The 16,030-nt window shown below is 41.3% G+C and overlaps 1 protein-coding gene across 1 annotated transcript; it reads right to left on the minus strand.

The window, feature by feature from the left end:
• Window positions 1–7,752: 7,752 nt before the first annotated feature.
• LOC124974251 (uncharacterized) lies at window positions 7,753–14,087 on the minus strand. Its single transcript, XM_047537662.1, is given in 1 exon segment — window positions 7,753–14,087. A coding segment is annotated over 1 exon segment (5,280 nt). The 3' UTR covers window positions 7,753–8,807.
• Between the last annotated feature and the right edge of the window lie 1,943 nt (window positions 14,088–16,030).

The raw sequence follows: 16,030 nt of genomic DNA on the forward strand, positions 1-16,030 counted from the left end.
TGACCCTTGATAGGCTAATATCTCAGACTGACTCTGATTGGCTTATGCTTGCTATATAACCCAGACACTTCCTCTAATAAAGGTCTTTGGTCTTTTGTTCCTGTGAAAAAGAAGCATACACGTTGTCATTGTCACTGCAGGCGGTGTTGATGATATATTAAGAGAACATTTTCTCCATTCTAATTGTCTTTTAATTTTCTACCATTTAAATTTAAATTTTGTTCAATATAACTTTTCTTTCCAAATATGAAAAAAAACTTTCAAAAGTTCTCAAATGTTTATTTCTGAAAGACAGTATTTCCTCATATATGATAATTATAATAAGCTTAGGTATTTCTTCATAATTTCCAAAACAAAAAAAAAGAAAATCAAATGAGATAGTAACATAAAATATCTTGTGTTTTCTACCATTTGATATAGGACAAAAAAGAAACAAGATCAATTAATGGAGGAATGAGAATAAAGACCCTGAAAGACTTGTTTAACAATAACTGGCATGTCCTACTCTGATTATTAGGGGAAAAATATTTTATGGAAAAGCTTCAAACAATGCAGACAACTCACTCTATGTTTGAGGAGAAGTAATACAACCAAGCAGGTTTCAAATGTAATTACTTCCCAGTCCTTGTAACAGTTTTACTATCCTGATATAATTAAAAATGAGCTTGTAATCCCAGAGTTATCAGTATTCTACTTTCCAAAGGTTTGATTGATGACTGCATGATTATAAATAATGAAAGCACCTCACTGGATGAAGAACAAACACACGTGGTTGAAGTTCTCCAAGTTCAATTGCAGTCATTCCTCCAGCCTAGGTGTCAAAAATCAGTTGTAGCCACCATCCTTCTCTATTGCCACAACTTCTGGAGACATCCTAGAAGGAATCAGTGAACCTAATATTTTCATTTTTAAAAAATGCTTCTTCTTCTTATAACCATTAGATTTGGAGGGAAAAGATGCTGAGAGGTCTTTACTAGAAAAGAAGAAAGTTCACCAGGAAAGACTTAAATCTTTCTGTCTCTCTTTCTCACACACTTATATATACTCTTTTAAAATTCATGCTTTAAAAATCTTGAATACTGGTGATCTGAGAAAAACTTTGCTGTATACTTTGTTTTAGTTAAATCTTGTTATACAACACAGGAAAATGGAAAACAATACCTAAACACTGTGAAGATCACAGAAAACTTCCCAAGGGAGATAAGACTTAAAAAATGAATTAGCAGGGAGCTAAGGTGAGTGAGGAGTCTGAGCATTTGGGAATGCAAATGCAGGAAAACAAAGAAAGTTCATGGATCACCTGGAGAGCTGCTAGGGAAGGGCAATTCAATATGTGTGATCCACAGATGAGATGGTTCTTACACTGCTAGTTAGCATTCAGCAATAAGTACAGAAATAGAGTAAGCATTCCCCCTTGTACAAATGAGTGATAAATTTTTAGCAATTTATTTTACTTTATTTTGTAAAAATGTGCCTGTTATAGAAAATTGAAAAATATTATCCTTTGTAAGAAAGGATTTAGAGGGTCTAGACAGTGTGGGGAAAATTAACCTCAGAAGAATGGGCTTGATTATGAATAACCTACTAATTACAAAAGGATATTTATTTAGATTTTTGAACCTACTTTAAAGACATAATTATGGCAGCAAACTTAATCTAGAACTCACAAAAACATGAAGAACAGTGTGAGAGAAGGTAAAACCAGTAGGACAGGTGAGTTAGAGAACAATTCCAAATATACAAAGGTAAAAAGAAAAAGGACATTTTGAAGACTCTGGCAGAGAGAATAGAATAAAAGTGGCTGACTGAAAATATAGAGTTGAGTTAAAAACGCTGGTAAGATACTGAATGAGATCTATTTTCAAACAACTTCTAAATGTATAGAAGACTGAAGGTCAACTGAGTAGCTGGGTTGGAGTTACATACTTGGGAGTAAGAGGTATATGATGGCATCTGACATTATACAGTACAGATGATATTGCCCAGGAGAAATATTCCTTATTTTGATATTTAGTGTTTTAGAATTGATTTACATTTATACTGATTATCTACTAGTTGCTTTTAAAATATTTTATAACTTTATTTTGTTTATTATTATTTTTTAATGTTGTGCTGAGGATCAAACCCAGTGTCTCACAGTGTGCTAGGCAAACACTTTAAAACTGAGCCCAACACCAGCCCCACAAGTTTCTTTTATATGCATTTAAGTAACAAAAATTTCTATTACAAGAAACTGTCTTTCAACTTAAGTGTGGTTAATGATGTGTAAGATATATACTAAAAATGCTGACCTGTAAATATATATATATATATATATATATATATATATATATATATATATATATATATACTACTTGTGACTTCTACATACATAAGAATGGATCCAGGACTAAAGAGAAGAAAATGATTACTATGGAGCCTGATGATAAAAGGCAAGTTTTATAGACAAAAAAGATTGAACTGGAGCCCAGAAAAAACAAATAAATTTTATTTCCTCTGCCCACTAGAATTATTTAGTGGTGGCTAACAGGGATGCCAAGCTAACACTGTTGTGCTCCCTGGCTCAGTGGGAAATGGAACTGTTGACCCATCAGTCTGCCATAGGTGATGAAAGGCAGATCGAGTGTCACATTTTTGCAATGGGGAGAACTTAAAATAAAAACAGGAGAAGAGGTTCCTGAAGATATCAAATACAACTAAAGTAACAGTATTTCACATAGTACTATCAGGGTACAAAAATAGAAAATTTCGACTGGAGAAGACTGTTTACAACAGAGGAGAGTCACAAAAAGATGCTGAGGAGGGAAATGCATTGCACTGAAAGAAAATCTATAGATAACCTAATTTACCTGTGCTTTCACATAACATTTATTGGTGCCTTCCTGTTGTTAAAAGCAGCACATAGTAACTGAATAGAATTTGGAATACCTGAAAAACAAGTGAAGCACAATCTCAAGCAAAAAGAGTCACTCTTTCACACATTCTCATTTATACTTCTTACTTAGATATGTCTTTTATAAAACACAACTTAAAAATTTCCTTGCATATACTAATTTTAAACTTGATTTTTTTTTTTCTTTTTTGGTACCAGGGGTTGAACTCAAAGGCACTTTACCACTGAATCACCTCCCCAACCCTATTTTTTGTATTTTATTTAGAGACAGTGTCTCACTGAGATGCTTAGCAACTCAATTTTGCTGAGCCTGGCTTTGAATTTGCAATTCTTCTGTCACAACCTCCCAAACTACTGGGATTACAGGTGTGCACCACTGCATCTGGCTTAATCTTGACATTTTGATTAGTAATCTGCCATAAACTCCATTGATTATTCATATTTTACAACATAATTTTTAATATTCAGCATATTATTCCTTTGAATTGAAAGGTGTATATGATTCCAGGAGGTGCCTCAGGTGTAAAGCACCCCTGGGTTCAGTTCTTACTACCAAATATTAAAAAATTTAAAAAAACAAAAAAGTTGCTTATGGTTTACAAAAAACATCACAGCTAAATTACTCTTCAAAATTTGGTTGCTTTCAACTTATTTTTTCCAGAGAAGCAACAATTTATTCTGGGCTATGTATATACACTTTGAATAAAGTATTCAGTTTGCTTCATCATTCACAATTGAGCTTACAATGATACCGGCTTATTTATTTATTATTAGAGCTCTAAAGTTATGCACAGTAGTTAGGTTTATCCTGACAAACTCATACATACATGAAAATTGATTTAAGTTTCTTTGAAAATTTTCTACCAATCTTCATTTTTATTGTCAAATATTTAGTGATAGAGGGGATTATTTGTGATTCCATATGCTTTCAAATTTGATAAAAAAGAATATCAATGTTTTTTTAATTTGCATTTTTGTTCATGTTCATCAAGGGAAACATTTTTATATTTTATGACTTTGTGTATGTGTTATGTTAATAATTCTGCCTCTAATGAAACATTCTATTGACTTATAAAAACATACATTAAAGATATTAAGCCTAGTTTGGCATATTTTAGCCAGTATTTTCCGTTTTTTCACTTAAATTTTAAGGTGCCAGACATGCATTTTTTAAATTTTCATGCAAAATTGATCAATTGTTCCCTTAAAAGTTTCATGCCAGGAAAGCTTCTTCAACTCTAAAAGTAGATAGCTACTGATGGCTCTTTCAGCATTAGTTATGAAGTATGGAGCTACTTTACTTTTTGAATAATACACTATCTAAATTATCTGCATATTAAGGAATCCAATCTTTTACATGCATTGTCAAATTCGATAACAATAAATAATTTTCCATACTAAGGGTTATTATTATGGCTCCTATTGTATTCCAATGATCTGTCAATAACTAAAATAGCATTTTAGAAAGATTATTTTGCCAGTATCTCAAATTACTAAGGATGGAGGTTGATCAAGAAACGTGAAGAGACAAAAATGTATCAATCACAGTAATGTCTTACCAATAAGATGTGCCAATGAAAGATTTTCACTTTGTTATAGTAGCTGATATATTTGCTGCAACCTCAAAATTAGCTAGTGATAAAAAGAATAGAATAGAAAATTTTAATTCTTTTCAGAGCAAGTAATGTTTCTAAGTTTCATAGTTCCAATAATGCTATAGGCATAACATTATTAATAATTCAGATATTTACATCAGGTAACTACATAAATTGAATACCTTAATCTTTCTTAGTTTAAAACAAATTCATTAAAATGATTTAATAGGATTTTACTGCAATAAAAATGTACTTTATTAAGAACTAAGTCAATAAAAATATTTTTATTACAAGCTTACTGAAGTTAATTTGGGAAACAAAAAAAAATTTGAGCACATGGGCAAAACACATTCCTGAATTTCTTTTATCCTAACAAGAATAGTATCTTCCTATTTTTAGAAATGTACTTTTTTTGATATATAACTTTTTGTATTGTTTGTTGTTAAAAATGGTTATAAAAAGCTAGAGTTCATTTTTGTCATTTAATATATCAGGAAATTTTACAATCACATATTTAAAAATATTAGTGAATTATATTCTGTAAGTAATAAACTGTGGTTTAACAGTTTTTCTACTGCTAGAACTATGTATTTTTTTCTAGCATAAGTAAATACCTCTAAGAATATGGATGTTTCATCTTTAGGATTAATTTTTACAAACTGAGTCTCAGGACTAAAAATTACTGTGCCAAAGTATAAACATTATTATGATTCAATATGAAACTTAAAATTAAATAATGTCAATTCTCATATAAAAGTTTATTAATTTTTGGAAAAAAATTTTGAAATTTGAAACATACCTATTTTTATCATCACCATCGTCTGTTCATAAATTATTTGCCCCCCAAAAAATACAAATTCTAAAAAATTAGCATCAGAAATTTCTTCTGATACAATTAGCAATTTAAACATATTAAATGAATTTACTTTCACATTTCTATGCATTTTGCCTTTAGTGTGAAAATAGGCAAGACCCAGAGATAAAAAAAAAAGTATGTGTCATGAGCACTAATGTCTAATGGCTTGCCTATTTTCCTCCTCCAGCACCCACTGGGAGCAGGGTCCACTCATACTCACTGAGTTTGCCTTGGGCATTTGCGCCTCACTGAACCACCAAGTGCATGAGCAGAATTGAAGACCAGAGTGGAAGTGAGGCAGGGCTGCGGTGTCTCTGGGTGGTGGTGACAGACCATTATGGCGTCCTCCAGAGGTCTCCTGGTTTCTCTGCCGGTGTTGGTGCTGTTGCTTCTGGGACTTCTGTGGCCCCCACGGGCAACAGAGAGACGTGCGTGTCATCACGGAGAACTGGAGGGAATTGCTGGAAGGAGAATGGATGATACAATTTTGAGTGTGGGGTGTTTGTCCCATGATGCCGGCTGGTCCCCTCAGAGCCTGCTTACCTAACCTCATCCCCTCTTCCTCAAGCAGGCCTCAGCTTCCCCAGGACTTCGCTCCCAGTCCCTAAGCAGGTGCCTCAACTTCTCCAGGTCCCCAGTTTCTTTTCTTCTGCACTGAGTTCCAGTGTTTCTTTTCTAGTGCTGTGGTGCGCCAAAGGATTTCTGCGCCATCGAATTCTCTCTTAACTTTTCTTCAGGGCTTTGAGATTGGGATTCTGGCATCATGGGGTGGGGGTGGAGTCTGACTAGTTCCCTTATTCTTTATTTTAGAATCATCCTTTATAGATGGACATCCAGACTTATTTTCTCTAAGTTTACAGAAGAGAATATTGACCACAATCTCTAGCTTTTTGTTTATTCTTAAGAAACATCCATTTGTGGTGTTGGAATTTGGGAATTTTTGTTGAATATGCTAAGTTGAAATAGGGTTATTTAAAAATATTTGTGCACCCCTCCATACATTCTCTCTTCCCCTCTCATTTTTATATTGTGTATTCGCAATGTAGAGAATCCTTGAGTTGTGATTCCTTGGCCTCCATGATATTGTGTTAAGGAATTATTACTTTAATTGAAAGACCCTACGCCCCCCTGTCCAAGGAAGAACCCACGTAATCACTGGCTGCAAAAGCAAGAGGCAGTTTATTGGTTACACAGGCGCCTGCGGGTGCGCAGCAAAACCTCAGCCGGAGCTTCGGTTATGTGGCACACCGGGCTTTTTGGGGTACAGGTTTTTATAGGGTAAAGGGGCAGGTTTCGCGCGTGCGGTAAGCAACAGGTTTCCTATTGGTTATTTTGAATCCAGCACGTACACAGCACATAGGTTACTTGAAGGGTAAGGTTATTATATCCCAAAAAAATCCACAATTATTACTTGGTATTCTTGGTATTTTTATGGTTCCTGGTTCCCGCTTATCAGTTCCTGATTGTTCAGGCACTCCCTGGGACCCGATGATCTATGCTTTCCCAACCGCCCTATTCTTTCTTAACCTAGTTATCAGTTTAACGACCTCCAGGTAGGTCGTGCAACCTTCCCAGGGGGGGGGTTTGGTAGAGTGTCCTAGGTCATGGGTTTAAGACAAAGAGCTGGGGCCTTTCATTTCCCCCCTTTTTCTTTATCATGGATAGAATCTTATATCCATTTGTTCATTCCGCCTCGGTTATGAAGAGTATTCATCAGTCTGCTTAATCATTTGGTACTGTTGAGTAAGGGCCATAGTCTGGATCGTGGAAAGTCGATCCTTCATAAACTGTACTAGTCTGTTCAAGATGCAGGGCCCGAAGGTGAAGATTAGTATTAAAATTATCAGAGGGCCAGCTATAGTAGATAGCAAGGTAGTCAACCAGGGAGACTTACTAAACCAATGTTCAAACCATCCTTGTTGTGTCTCAAGTTCTCTCTGCCATTTGGCTAATCTTTCTGTTACCTTTTCCATGGTTTCTCTGACTACTCCTGTATGATCTGCATAAAAGCAACACTGTTCTTTTAGGGCTACACAGAGGCCTCCTTCTTGCAAGAACAATAGATCTAGTCCTCTTCTGTTCTGCAGCACAACCTCAGAGAGGGAAGTAAGAGATTTCTCCAGGGCTGTAATAGATTTTGCCATAGCAGTTAGGTCCTCATTCATGGCGGCTTATAGATATAAGTATTGATTTCCCTATATTATTGCAGCTGTTCCTGTACCGATTCCTGCAGCAATTCCCCCTACTCCTAGCAACAGAGCTATGGTCAGGCTAATGGGTTCCCGGGGGTACCTCTTTTGGCCTTCTAAGTGACTCAGAACATACTCTGATTGTAAATAGGATATCCTAGGCCATAGTTGAACTAATACACAGAAATCGGTTGTGACATTTAAAATGGCAGTGGACACACAAGGGGTTAGTCCAGTGTTGCATGCCCAGTAGGTCCCGCTAGGTCCCCAGATATATTGATGGCCGTCCTGAGTTGGGAGGGTCTGATTACAAAGGGAGTAATGTGACCTAGGTACCTTGCCTATACATAGGCCTTGCCCACTGACTTCAGGGATTGTAAGTTTAGAGCTAGGTAGGGAGGAACACTTGCTATTAGGGGTACTACTATTCGTCCAGCCAGCTGTGGTGGCGATTCCCTCGTAATAAGGTGGGCTAGAGGCTAGACATAACCAACAGTCTAGGGTTTTGTCTGGACTGGTGGAATTGAGGGCTTGAAACGCTCCTTGGACTAGGCGCAACAGCCGATCCCCAGTGCCCAGAGGAGGAGATTCAACAAAGGGGCTTCTGGGAAGGACGCTATCTGATGGTGTGGACGCAGGGCTAGTAGGTGGGGGTACGGTCTTGGAGGGTTCTTTCGATTCAGGGACTGAGGGTACCCGCTGGTCTCCAAGAACCAAATTGGGGCCTACTGGGGTTTTTGTTTCTTTTGCTTCTACCTGAATTCGGAATAGGAGCCCTGGATCGCCTTGCGGAGTGTGTAGGCGAACTCCCCATAAATATCCTTGGAGCCATGCTATTTGTTTTTTTCCTTCCTGGGTAAATCTGATAGTTACATTAGATTCACCTGGGGTTGTTTCTGAAAATTGCACGTAGTCACTTCTAGGTTTTCCCTTGAGCCAATACCCATTTGAACTAGTTTCACAACCCCATGAGGCACAATAGTAGGCTTCTGGCCCCCCACATTGGTAGGTTCTGGTGCGCCCAGGGCAAAAATACCAAGATCGGAATCTGCAGGGTGGATAGGAGTCCCCTTTGGTTTTCTGAGTGTGTTCCCAAGATCCTTCAGCTAACTTACAAAGATCGAAAGTTAAGTCCGGCCACCAGGTGTTTAGGGCATGATGCCCTTGAGCCAGGACTAATTTCTTTCCAGTTTCAATATTGTGAATAGACCAAACTAGATTTCTGGATACATGCGGACTGCCATAGGGCATCACAGGAAACAAAGCTAAGATAATTAACAACGTGAAAGTCTTATCTTTAGCGGATTTTGGGTGCGTCGTAACCTCCATGTTGATTCCTGGGGTGTCGGGGCGGAGTCTTGTGGATGTGCCGCTTTCGCGTGGGCTGCATGGATCCAGGCTGCAATGCCGTCTACCTTGATGGCGGTAGGGGTGGTCAGCAAGACGGTGTAAGGTCCTTTCCAGCGAGGTTCAAGGTTTTTGCTCTGATGTCTCCGGACCCAGACGGTGTCTCCTATCTTGAAGGAGTGTGGCACTGTTGGTTTCTCCAGCTGTTCCTTATAGGCTGCCGCTAGGGGCTTCCAGACTTCATTTTGGACTAACTGCAATGCACGCAAATGGGTCTGCAGGGTGGGGGTGAATAGAGCAGAAATCTCAGTTTCATAGAAATTGACAGCGGGTGGTGGGGCACCATACAGAATTTCAAAGGGGGTTAGTCCTTGAGGGCCAGGGGTGTTCCTGGCCCTGTACAAAGCTAAAGGCAGGAGTTGCACCCAGTCTCTAGTGCCAGTTTCAAGCGTTAATTTGGTTAAAGTCTCCTTGATAGTTCTATTCATTCTTTCTACCTGCCCTGAGCTTTGGGGTCGGTAAGCACAATGTAATTTCCAATTAATCCCCAATGTACTGGCCACTAACTGACTTACCTGGGAGGTGAAGGCAGGCCCGTTATCTGAACCAATGGCCCCAGGTACACCATACCTTGGAAAGATTTCTTCCAGTAGCTTCTTTGCTACGACTTTAGCAGTCTCATGCCGAGTGGGATATGCTTCTACCCATCCTGAAAAAGTGTCTACAAAAACTAAAAGATACCTGTATCCATACATACCAGGCTTGATTTCTGTGAAGTCAACTTCCCAACTGGTTCCAGGCTTGTGCCCTCTGGCCCGGATTCCAATCCCAAATTTTATTTTACCTGCGTTAACCTGAGCACAAGCTTGACAATTTCTCACGACTTGCCTGATGATTGAGTCTCTGTGGGGCAGGTATAGATTTCCTTCTCCATGATCCAAGAGGGTTCTCATCTTTTTAGCTCCCAAATGAGTAAGTCGGTGCAAGGACCTTATTATTTCTTTGGTGTGTTTGATAGGCATTACAGTTTTTCCCTGGTATTCCCATGTGCCTTCAGCCGGGTTATAGGTGGCCTCTAGGTGTTGCACAATGTCCAAATCTGGGTCCTCATAGACCCAGTGTTCACCGAAGTCCTCAGGCGACTTCTTAACCTTTTGTGGCAATAGGGTGGTCACTAGGAGTTGTGGTCCTAGAGCCACATTTCTTGCAGTTTCGTCTGCCAGCCTGTTCCCTTTTGCCTCCGGGTGATCCCCCTTCTGGTGACCGGGACAGTGTACTATGCTTAGTTTCTTTGGCAAGAACAAGGCTTTTAGTAAGGCTAAAATTTCAGTTTTATTTTTGATCTCCTTTCCATCTGAAGTTAGCAATCCTCACCGTCGATAAATTTCTCCATGAATGTGGGCGGTGGCAAAGGCATACCTACTGTCTGTATACACATTGAGTTTCTTTCCTTCAGCTAGTTTTAATGCCTGTGTTAAGGCTATCAATTCTGCCCGCTGAGCTGAAGTTCCTCCCGGTAGTGCACTTGCCCAAATTACCTCTGACTCGGTGGTGATAGCTGCTCCTGCCCGTCGTTCCCCATCAAGTAGATAACTGCTTCCATCAGTGTACCATACCAGCTCTGCGTCCTTCATAGGTTGATCTGTGAGATCTGGTCTGGTTCCTTGGGTTTCTGCAAGAATCTGCTGGCAGTTATGGGGGGTAGGTCCTCCTGGAAGGGGCAGGAGTGTTGCTGGGTTTAAGGTGACAACGGGGCCGAATTAGATTCGGTCCGTGTCCAGCAGCAGAGATTGGTAGTGGGTGAGCCGGGCATTAGAAATCCAGCGGTCGGGAGGTTGACGAATAATGGCCTCGATGGTATGGGGTGTTAGTAAAGTTAATGGCTGTCCTAGAGTCAATTTGGTGGCATCTTTAATTAGGATGGCGACTGCCGCCACCATCCGAAGGCAAGGGGGCCATCCTGATGCTACAGGATCCAATTTCTTGGACAAGTAGGCTATAGGACGCCTCCAAGGTCCTAATTTTTGGGTTAGGACTCCTTTAGCATAGCCTTGTTTCTCGTCTACAAACAGATCGAAGGGTCTGGTGACATCTGGCAGACCCAAGGCAGGGGCAGACAGGAGGGCCAATTTAATTTGATCAAATGCTATCTGATGTTCCTCAGTCCAAGTAAATGGGTTGTTTTGTTTTGTCAGTGGGTACAAAGGGGCTGCAATTTCCGCGAACCCAGGAATCCATAGTCTGCAAAATCCTGCAGTCCCTAGAAATTCCCGCAGCTGCTTGGGGTTCTTGGGGACTGGGATGCTTGAAATAGTCTCTTTTCTGGCTGGGGTCAGCCACCTTTGGCCATCACGTAGTTCATAGCCAAGGTAAGTAACTTTGGTTTGACAAATTTGTGCCTTTTTGGCTGATGCCCGGTACCCTAGTTGCCCTAGGGTTTGCAATAACGCTTTCGTTCCTTCCAGGCATTCCTCCTCAGAGGTAGCTGCCAATAAGATGTCATCCACATATTGGAGCATTATTAAGGAGGGGTGTCTTACCCGGAAGTCGGCCAAGTCCTGGTGTAAAGCCTCGTCAAAGAGTGTCGGGCTGTTCTTGAATCCCTGCGGTAGTCTGGTCCAGGTCAGCTGCCCAGAGAGCCCCTTCTCAGGATCCCTCCATTCAAATGCAAAGAGGGCCTGGCTTTGGGGGCTTAACCTTAGGCAGAAGAATGCGTCCTTTAAATCCAATACTGTGTACCAGGTGTGAGTGGGAGGCAGGGTGCTCAGGAGGTTGTAGGGATTAGGCACCGTGGGGTGAATATCTTCTACCCTTTTATTTACTTCTCTTAAGTCCTGAACTGGCCGGTAATCTTTAGTCCCGGGCTTCTTAACTGGGAGTAAGGGGGTATTCCAGGGCGATCGACAAGGGGTTAGAATGCCTTGGTCTAAGAGCCGCTGGATGTGTGGCTTAATGCCCTGGTAAGCCTCCATTGACATGGGGTACTGCTTGATGTTAATAGGGGAGGCAGTAGTCTTAAGTGGAATCACTATAGGGGGCTGGCGTATTGCCATCCCCACTTCCCCGGTTTCTGCCCAAGCTTCTGGGTAAGTAGTAATCCAATAGTCCATGTTCCGATCGGGTTGTGGGGTGCTATCAAATAGTTGGTACTCATCTTCCAATTTAAATGTTAGTATATGTAAAGGAGCCCCGTTTGGTCCGCTGACTGAGGCTTTCCCATTTTCAAAATGAATTTGGGCTTTCAATTTAGTTAGTAAGTCTCTTCCTAGTAGTGGGTATGGACAGTCAGGTACATGTAAGAATGAGTGGGAGACTTTACCTGAGGCAAGATGCACTTCTCTTTTGGTGGTCCATCGGTAAGATTTGCACCCGGTGGCTCCTTGGACCCATGTGGTCTTGCTGCTCAAGGGCCCTGGAGCTTGGGTTAGTACCGAATGTTGGGCTCCGGTGTCTACTAGGAAAGTAATCGGTTGCTCCCCCACTCGAAGAGTTACCCGGGGCTCAGGGGGGAGCTCCTGGCCCTGACGCCCCTAATCTTCATCATCCAAAGCCAGCAATTGGGGGGCTCGGTTTGGGTACTTCCTTAAGTTGGGAAGCCTTTTTGGGTTCTTTGGACAGTCCTTAACCCAGTGTCCTTTTTCCTTGCAGTAGGCACATTGGTCATGCTCTACGAGGGGCCTGCTTCGCCCTTTTTCCTTTCCTAGCCTATTCTCCTTTAGTTCTGCCTGCACGACCGTGGCCAGTATTTTACTTAATTCTTTATTTCTCTTTCGATCTCTTTCCCTTTCCCTTCTATCTAATTCCTCTTTGTATCTCATCTCTCTTTCCTCTTGCACTTTCCTAATTCTTTCTTCCCTTTCTTCTGGAGTTTCCCTCTTATTAAAAATCCTTTCTGCTTCCTTCAGTAGATCTGCCAAGGAATAGTCCTGCAGATTATCCAACCTTTGTAACTTGCTTCTTATATCTGGGGCTGATTGCCAGATAAATGCCATGGAGACGTTACCTTTCTGCTCCTCACTATCTGGATCGAAGGGAGTGAATCTTCGATAAGCCTCTTTCAACCTTTCTAGAAATGCGGTCGGGGTTTCTTCCGCCCGCTGGATAGTCTGTCTTACCTGGGCCAAATTAGTGGGCCGTCGCCCTGCTCCATGGAGACCCGCTATAAGCAACTGGCGATAGAGACGTAGGTGGTTCCTACCTTCATCAGTGCTATAGTCCCAATCTGGTCGGGTCAAAGGAAAGGCTTCATTGATCAGGTTTGGTAGTTGAGTGGGACGCCCATTATCCCCTGGAACATTTTTTCGAGCCTCCAGTAACACTTTTTGTTTCTCCTCAGAGGTGAGGAGAGTCTGGAGAAGTTGCTGACAATCATCCCAGGTTGGCTGGTGGGTCACTAGAACAGACTCAATCAGAGAAATCAAAGCAACTGGGTCACTAGAGAAAGGAGGGTTATGAGCCTTCCAATTATAAAGATCAGAGGCGGAGAATGGCCAATACTGGTATGGACTATTAGGGCCCCCGGTCTGGCGCAAGGGGAAGGCTTTTGAAGTTTTCCCCAGATTTGGGGGTTCTCGGCGTCCCCGGAGTCGCCCCACCATGGGGGATGGGTCTGGAGGGGCACCGGCGACAGGTGATTCTTCCTCTTCTTCGGAGGAATCTGAATGGGGAGCTGGAAGAGGTTGGGGTGGATAGGGTGGGGGTTCCTCTGTCATCAGGTCCATCAGGGTGGATTTATCGGGTGGAAAGATCGTTCGCGACTTTGACCTGCTTGAGGCTGGGGGTTTAGACTTATCTAATATAGGGTACAACCTAGAACTTTGGGTAGATGGTGCCGGAATGGGAGCAAGGGGTGCAGATGGGAGAGGTGAGGGGCTTAGAGGAGAAGGGGGAGAGGGCTTAAGTGAGGAGAAAGGGGTGACCCATGGGGGTGGGTTAGAGACTAGATTTTCCCAAGTCACGATGTAGGGGACTTGATCTGGGTGTCCTCTGGGTCCTAGAATGAAAACTTGGGATTTGACCTGTGAAATAAGATCAAGGTTAAAGGTTCCTTCTTTGGGCCAACCGACATTGAAAGCTGGCTATTCAGAGGAGCAGAGTGCTATCCATTTTTTCTTTGTAATCTCGACCGACATGTTGTTGGCTCGGCTCCGGACATCCTGCCAATGGTCGAGAGTGAGACTTAGAGGGGCTACCATGGATTGCCCCATCTTTGCCTCAGGATGTAAAAGGAGGTAAAGAAAAGTACACAACAAGACAAAGACAAAACCACAAAAGACAATCGCTGTGCGCTTTCGACACAAGCCGAAAGTATCTAAGGGTGCCAACGAACTGGGGAGTTCTTGGCCAAATCTCAAAACGGTGTATCCTTCGGAGACACCTGAGGCCCCGAAAAATTGGGCGCCCGGGATCCCTGGGACGTCTCCCAGGGTGGCAGGGGAGAAGTCAGAGTTCGTCAACTCCTTCTCAGGCTGCCCAAAAATTACAAATGGAACACGCGTGCCCCTACAAAGTACTATCACTGCGCTTCAAGACAGAAAGACAGAACAACTACACAAACCAAGACAGACAAGAACAAAAAACTTTTGTGCTGGCCAGCTTACCTCCCAGAGTACTTTCGGCCGTTCCTCGGGCAGGGGTCCGGGGTGATCTCGTCTGATCTCGGTGGGACCTCTAAATGAAAGACCCTATGCCCCCCTGTCCAAGGAAGAACCCACGTAATCACTGGCTGCAAAAGCAAGAGGCAGTTTATTGGTTACACAGGCACCTGCGGGTGCGCAGCAAAACCTCAGCCGGAGCTTCGGTTATGTGGCACACCGGGCTTTTTGGGGTACAGGTTTTTATAGGGTAAAGGGGCAGGTTTCGCGCGCGCGGTAAGCAACAGGTTTCCTATTGGCTATTTTGAATCCAGCACGTACACAGCACCTAGGTTACTTGAAGGGTAAGGTTATTATATCCCAAAAAAATCCACAATTATTACTTGGTATTCTTGGTATTTTTATGGTTCCTGGTTCCCGCTTATCAGTTCCTGATTGTTCAGGCACTCCCTGGGACCCGATGATCTATGCTTTCCCAACCGCCCTATTCTTTCTTAACCTAGTTATCAGTTTAACGACCTCCAGGTAGGTCGTGCAACCTTCCCAGGGGGGGGTTTGGTAGAGTGTCCTAGGTCATGGGTTTAAGACAAAGAGCTGGGGCCTTTCATAATTATTACAAACTCTTAAGAGCATTAGGTTGTAGTATTTCGAACAAAACTCTGTGTCTTGTGTGGTAGTTCTACCTTAAAGTCTTTCTGCTGCCATAGGAAATAAATGCCTTTGTTTTAGATGCTAAATAGTTGGTGGTAGTATGACTGAAAAGAGTGGTGTAACTGATATTAACCAAAACAACTATTATTAAATATTACCTGTATACTGCACACTACAATAACCTTTAAATGCATTATTGTATTTAATTCCCTAATGATAGTTACTAGTATCCCATTAGACAGATATTGGTATATTGGGTTTCTTTGGGCTGCCAGAATAAGCATGCAATAATTGTTAGAACACTTGCTTCATTAACAAGACTCAGGTATTTTCCTGGATCTGGATCATGGGTGAAGTAAGTTGGCAATTAAGGAAGCAAGTGGTGTGGACATTCTTTAGGGAGAACCCAGAAGACAGTAAGTAAATTTTGAATTCATAAAACATAACAACAAAAATAAAATAGGGGAAAATGTTTAGTATGCACATAATCTATTGTTGAAGCTGTGGAGGAGGAGAAATATAACCAGTGGAAGTATTTGTTTTTTTTTTTATCAGTAGCTTGTTTTAGGTTTGGACATGTAAAATATTAATTTTATAAACAATATGTTAAGCAATAGAACTTATGAATTTATATGCAAAATAGTCAAATGTTACTTTGATATTTTTTAATTCATTTGTTCAAACAGTAAATATAGTACCAGAAGAGATATTAAGGAGAAAACAACAAACAAAATACACTGACAATGAGCTAAATCCAAATTAGAGCGTCTATTAGAAATTATAAAAGTGTTTTCCTTCTTTGTCCTTGGCTAAATATTTAAGATTCAACAAGTCTTAAAAAACACAAGATACAATACATTAGAAAAAAGAAAGGATTGCTGAATAGGATGGGACAGACCTGTAAT

Source organism: Sciurus carolinensis, unplaced genomic scaffold (genome assembly GCF_902686445.1).
Source record: "Sciurus carolinensis unplaced genomic scaffold, mSciCar1.2, whole genome shotgun sequence".
Taxonomy (NCBI): domain Eukaryota; kingdom Metazoa; phylum Chordata; class Mammalia; order Rodentia; family Sciuridae; genus Sciurus; species Sciurus carolinensis.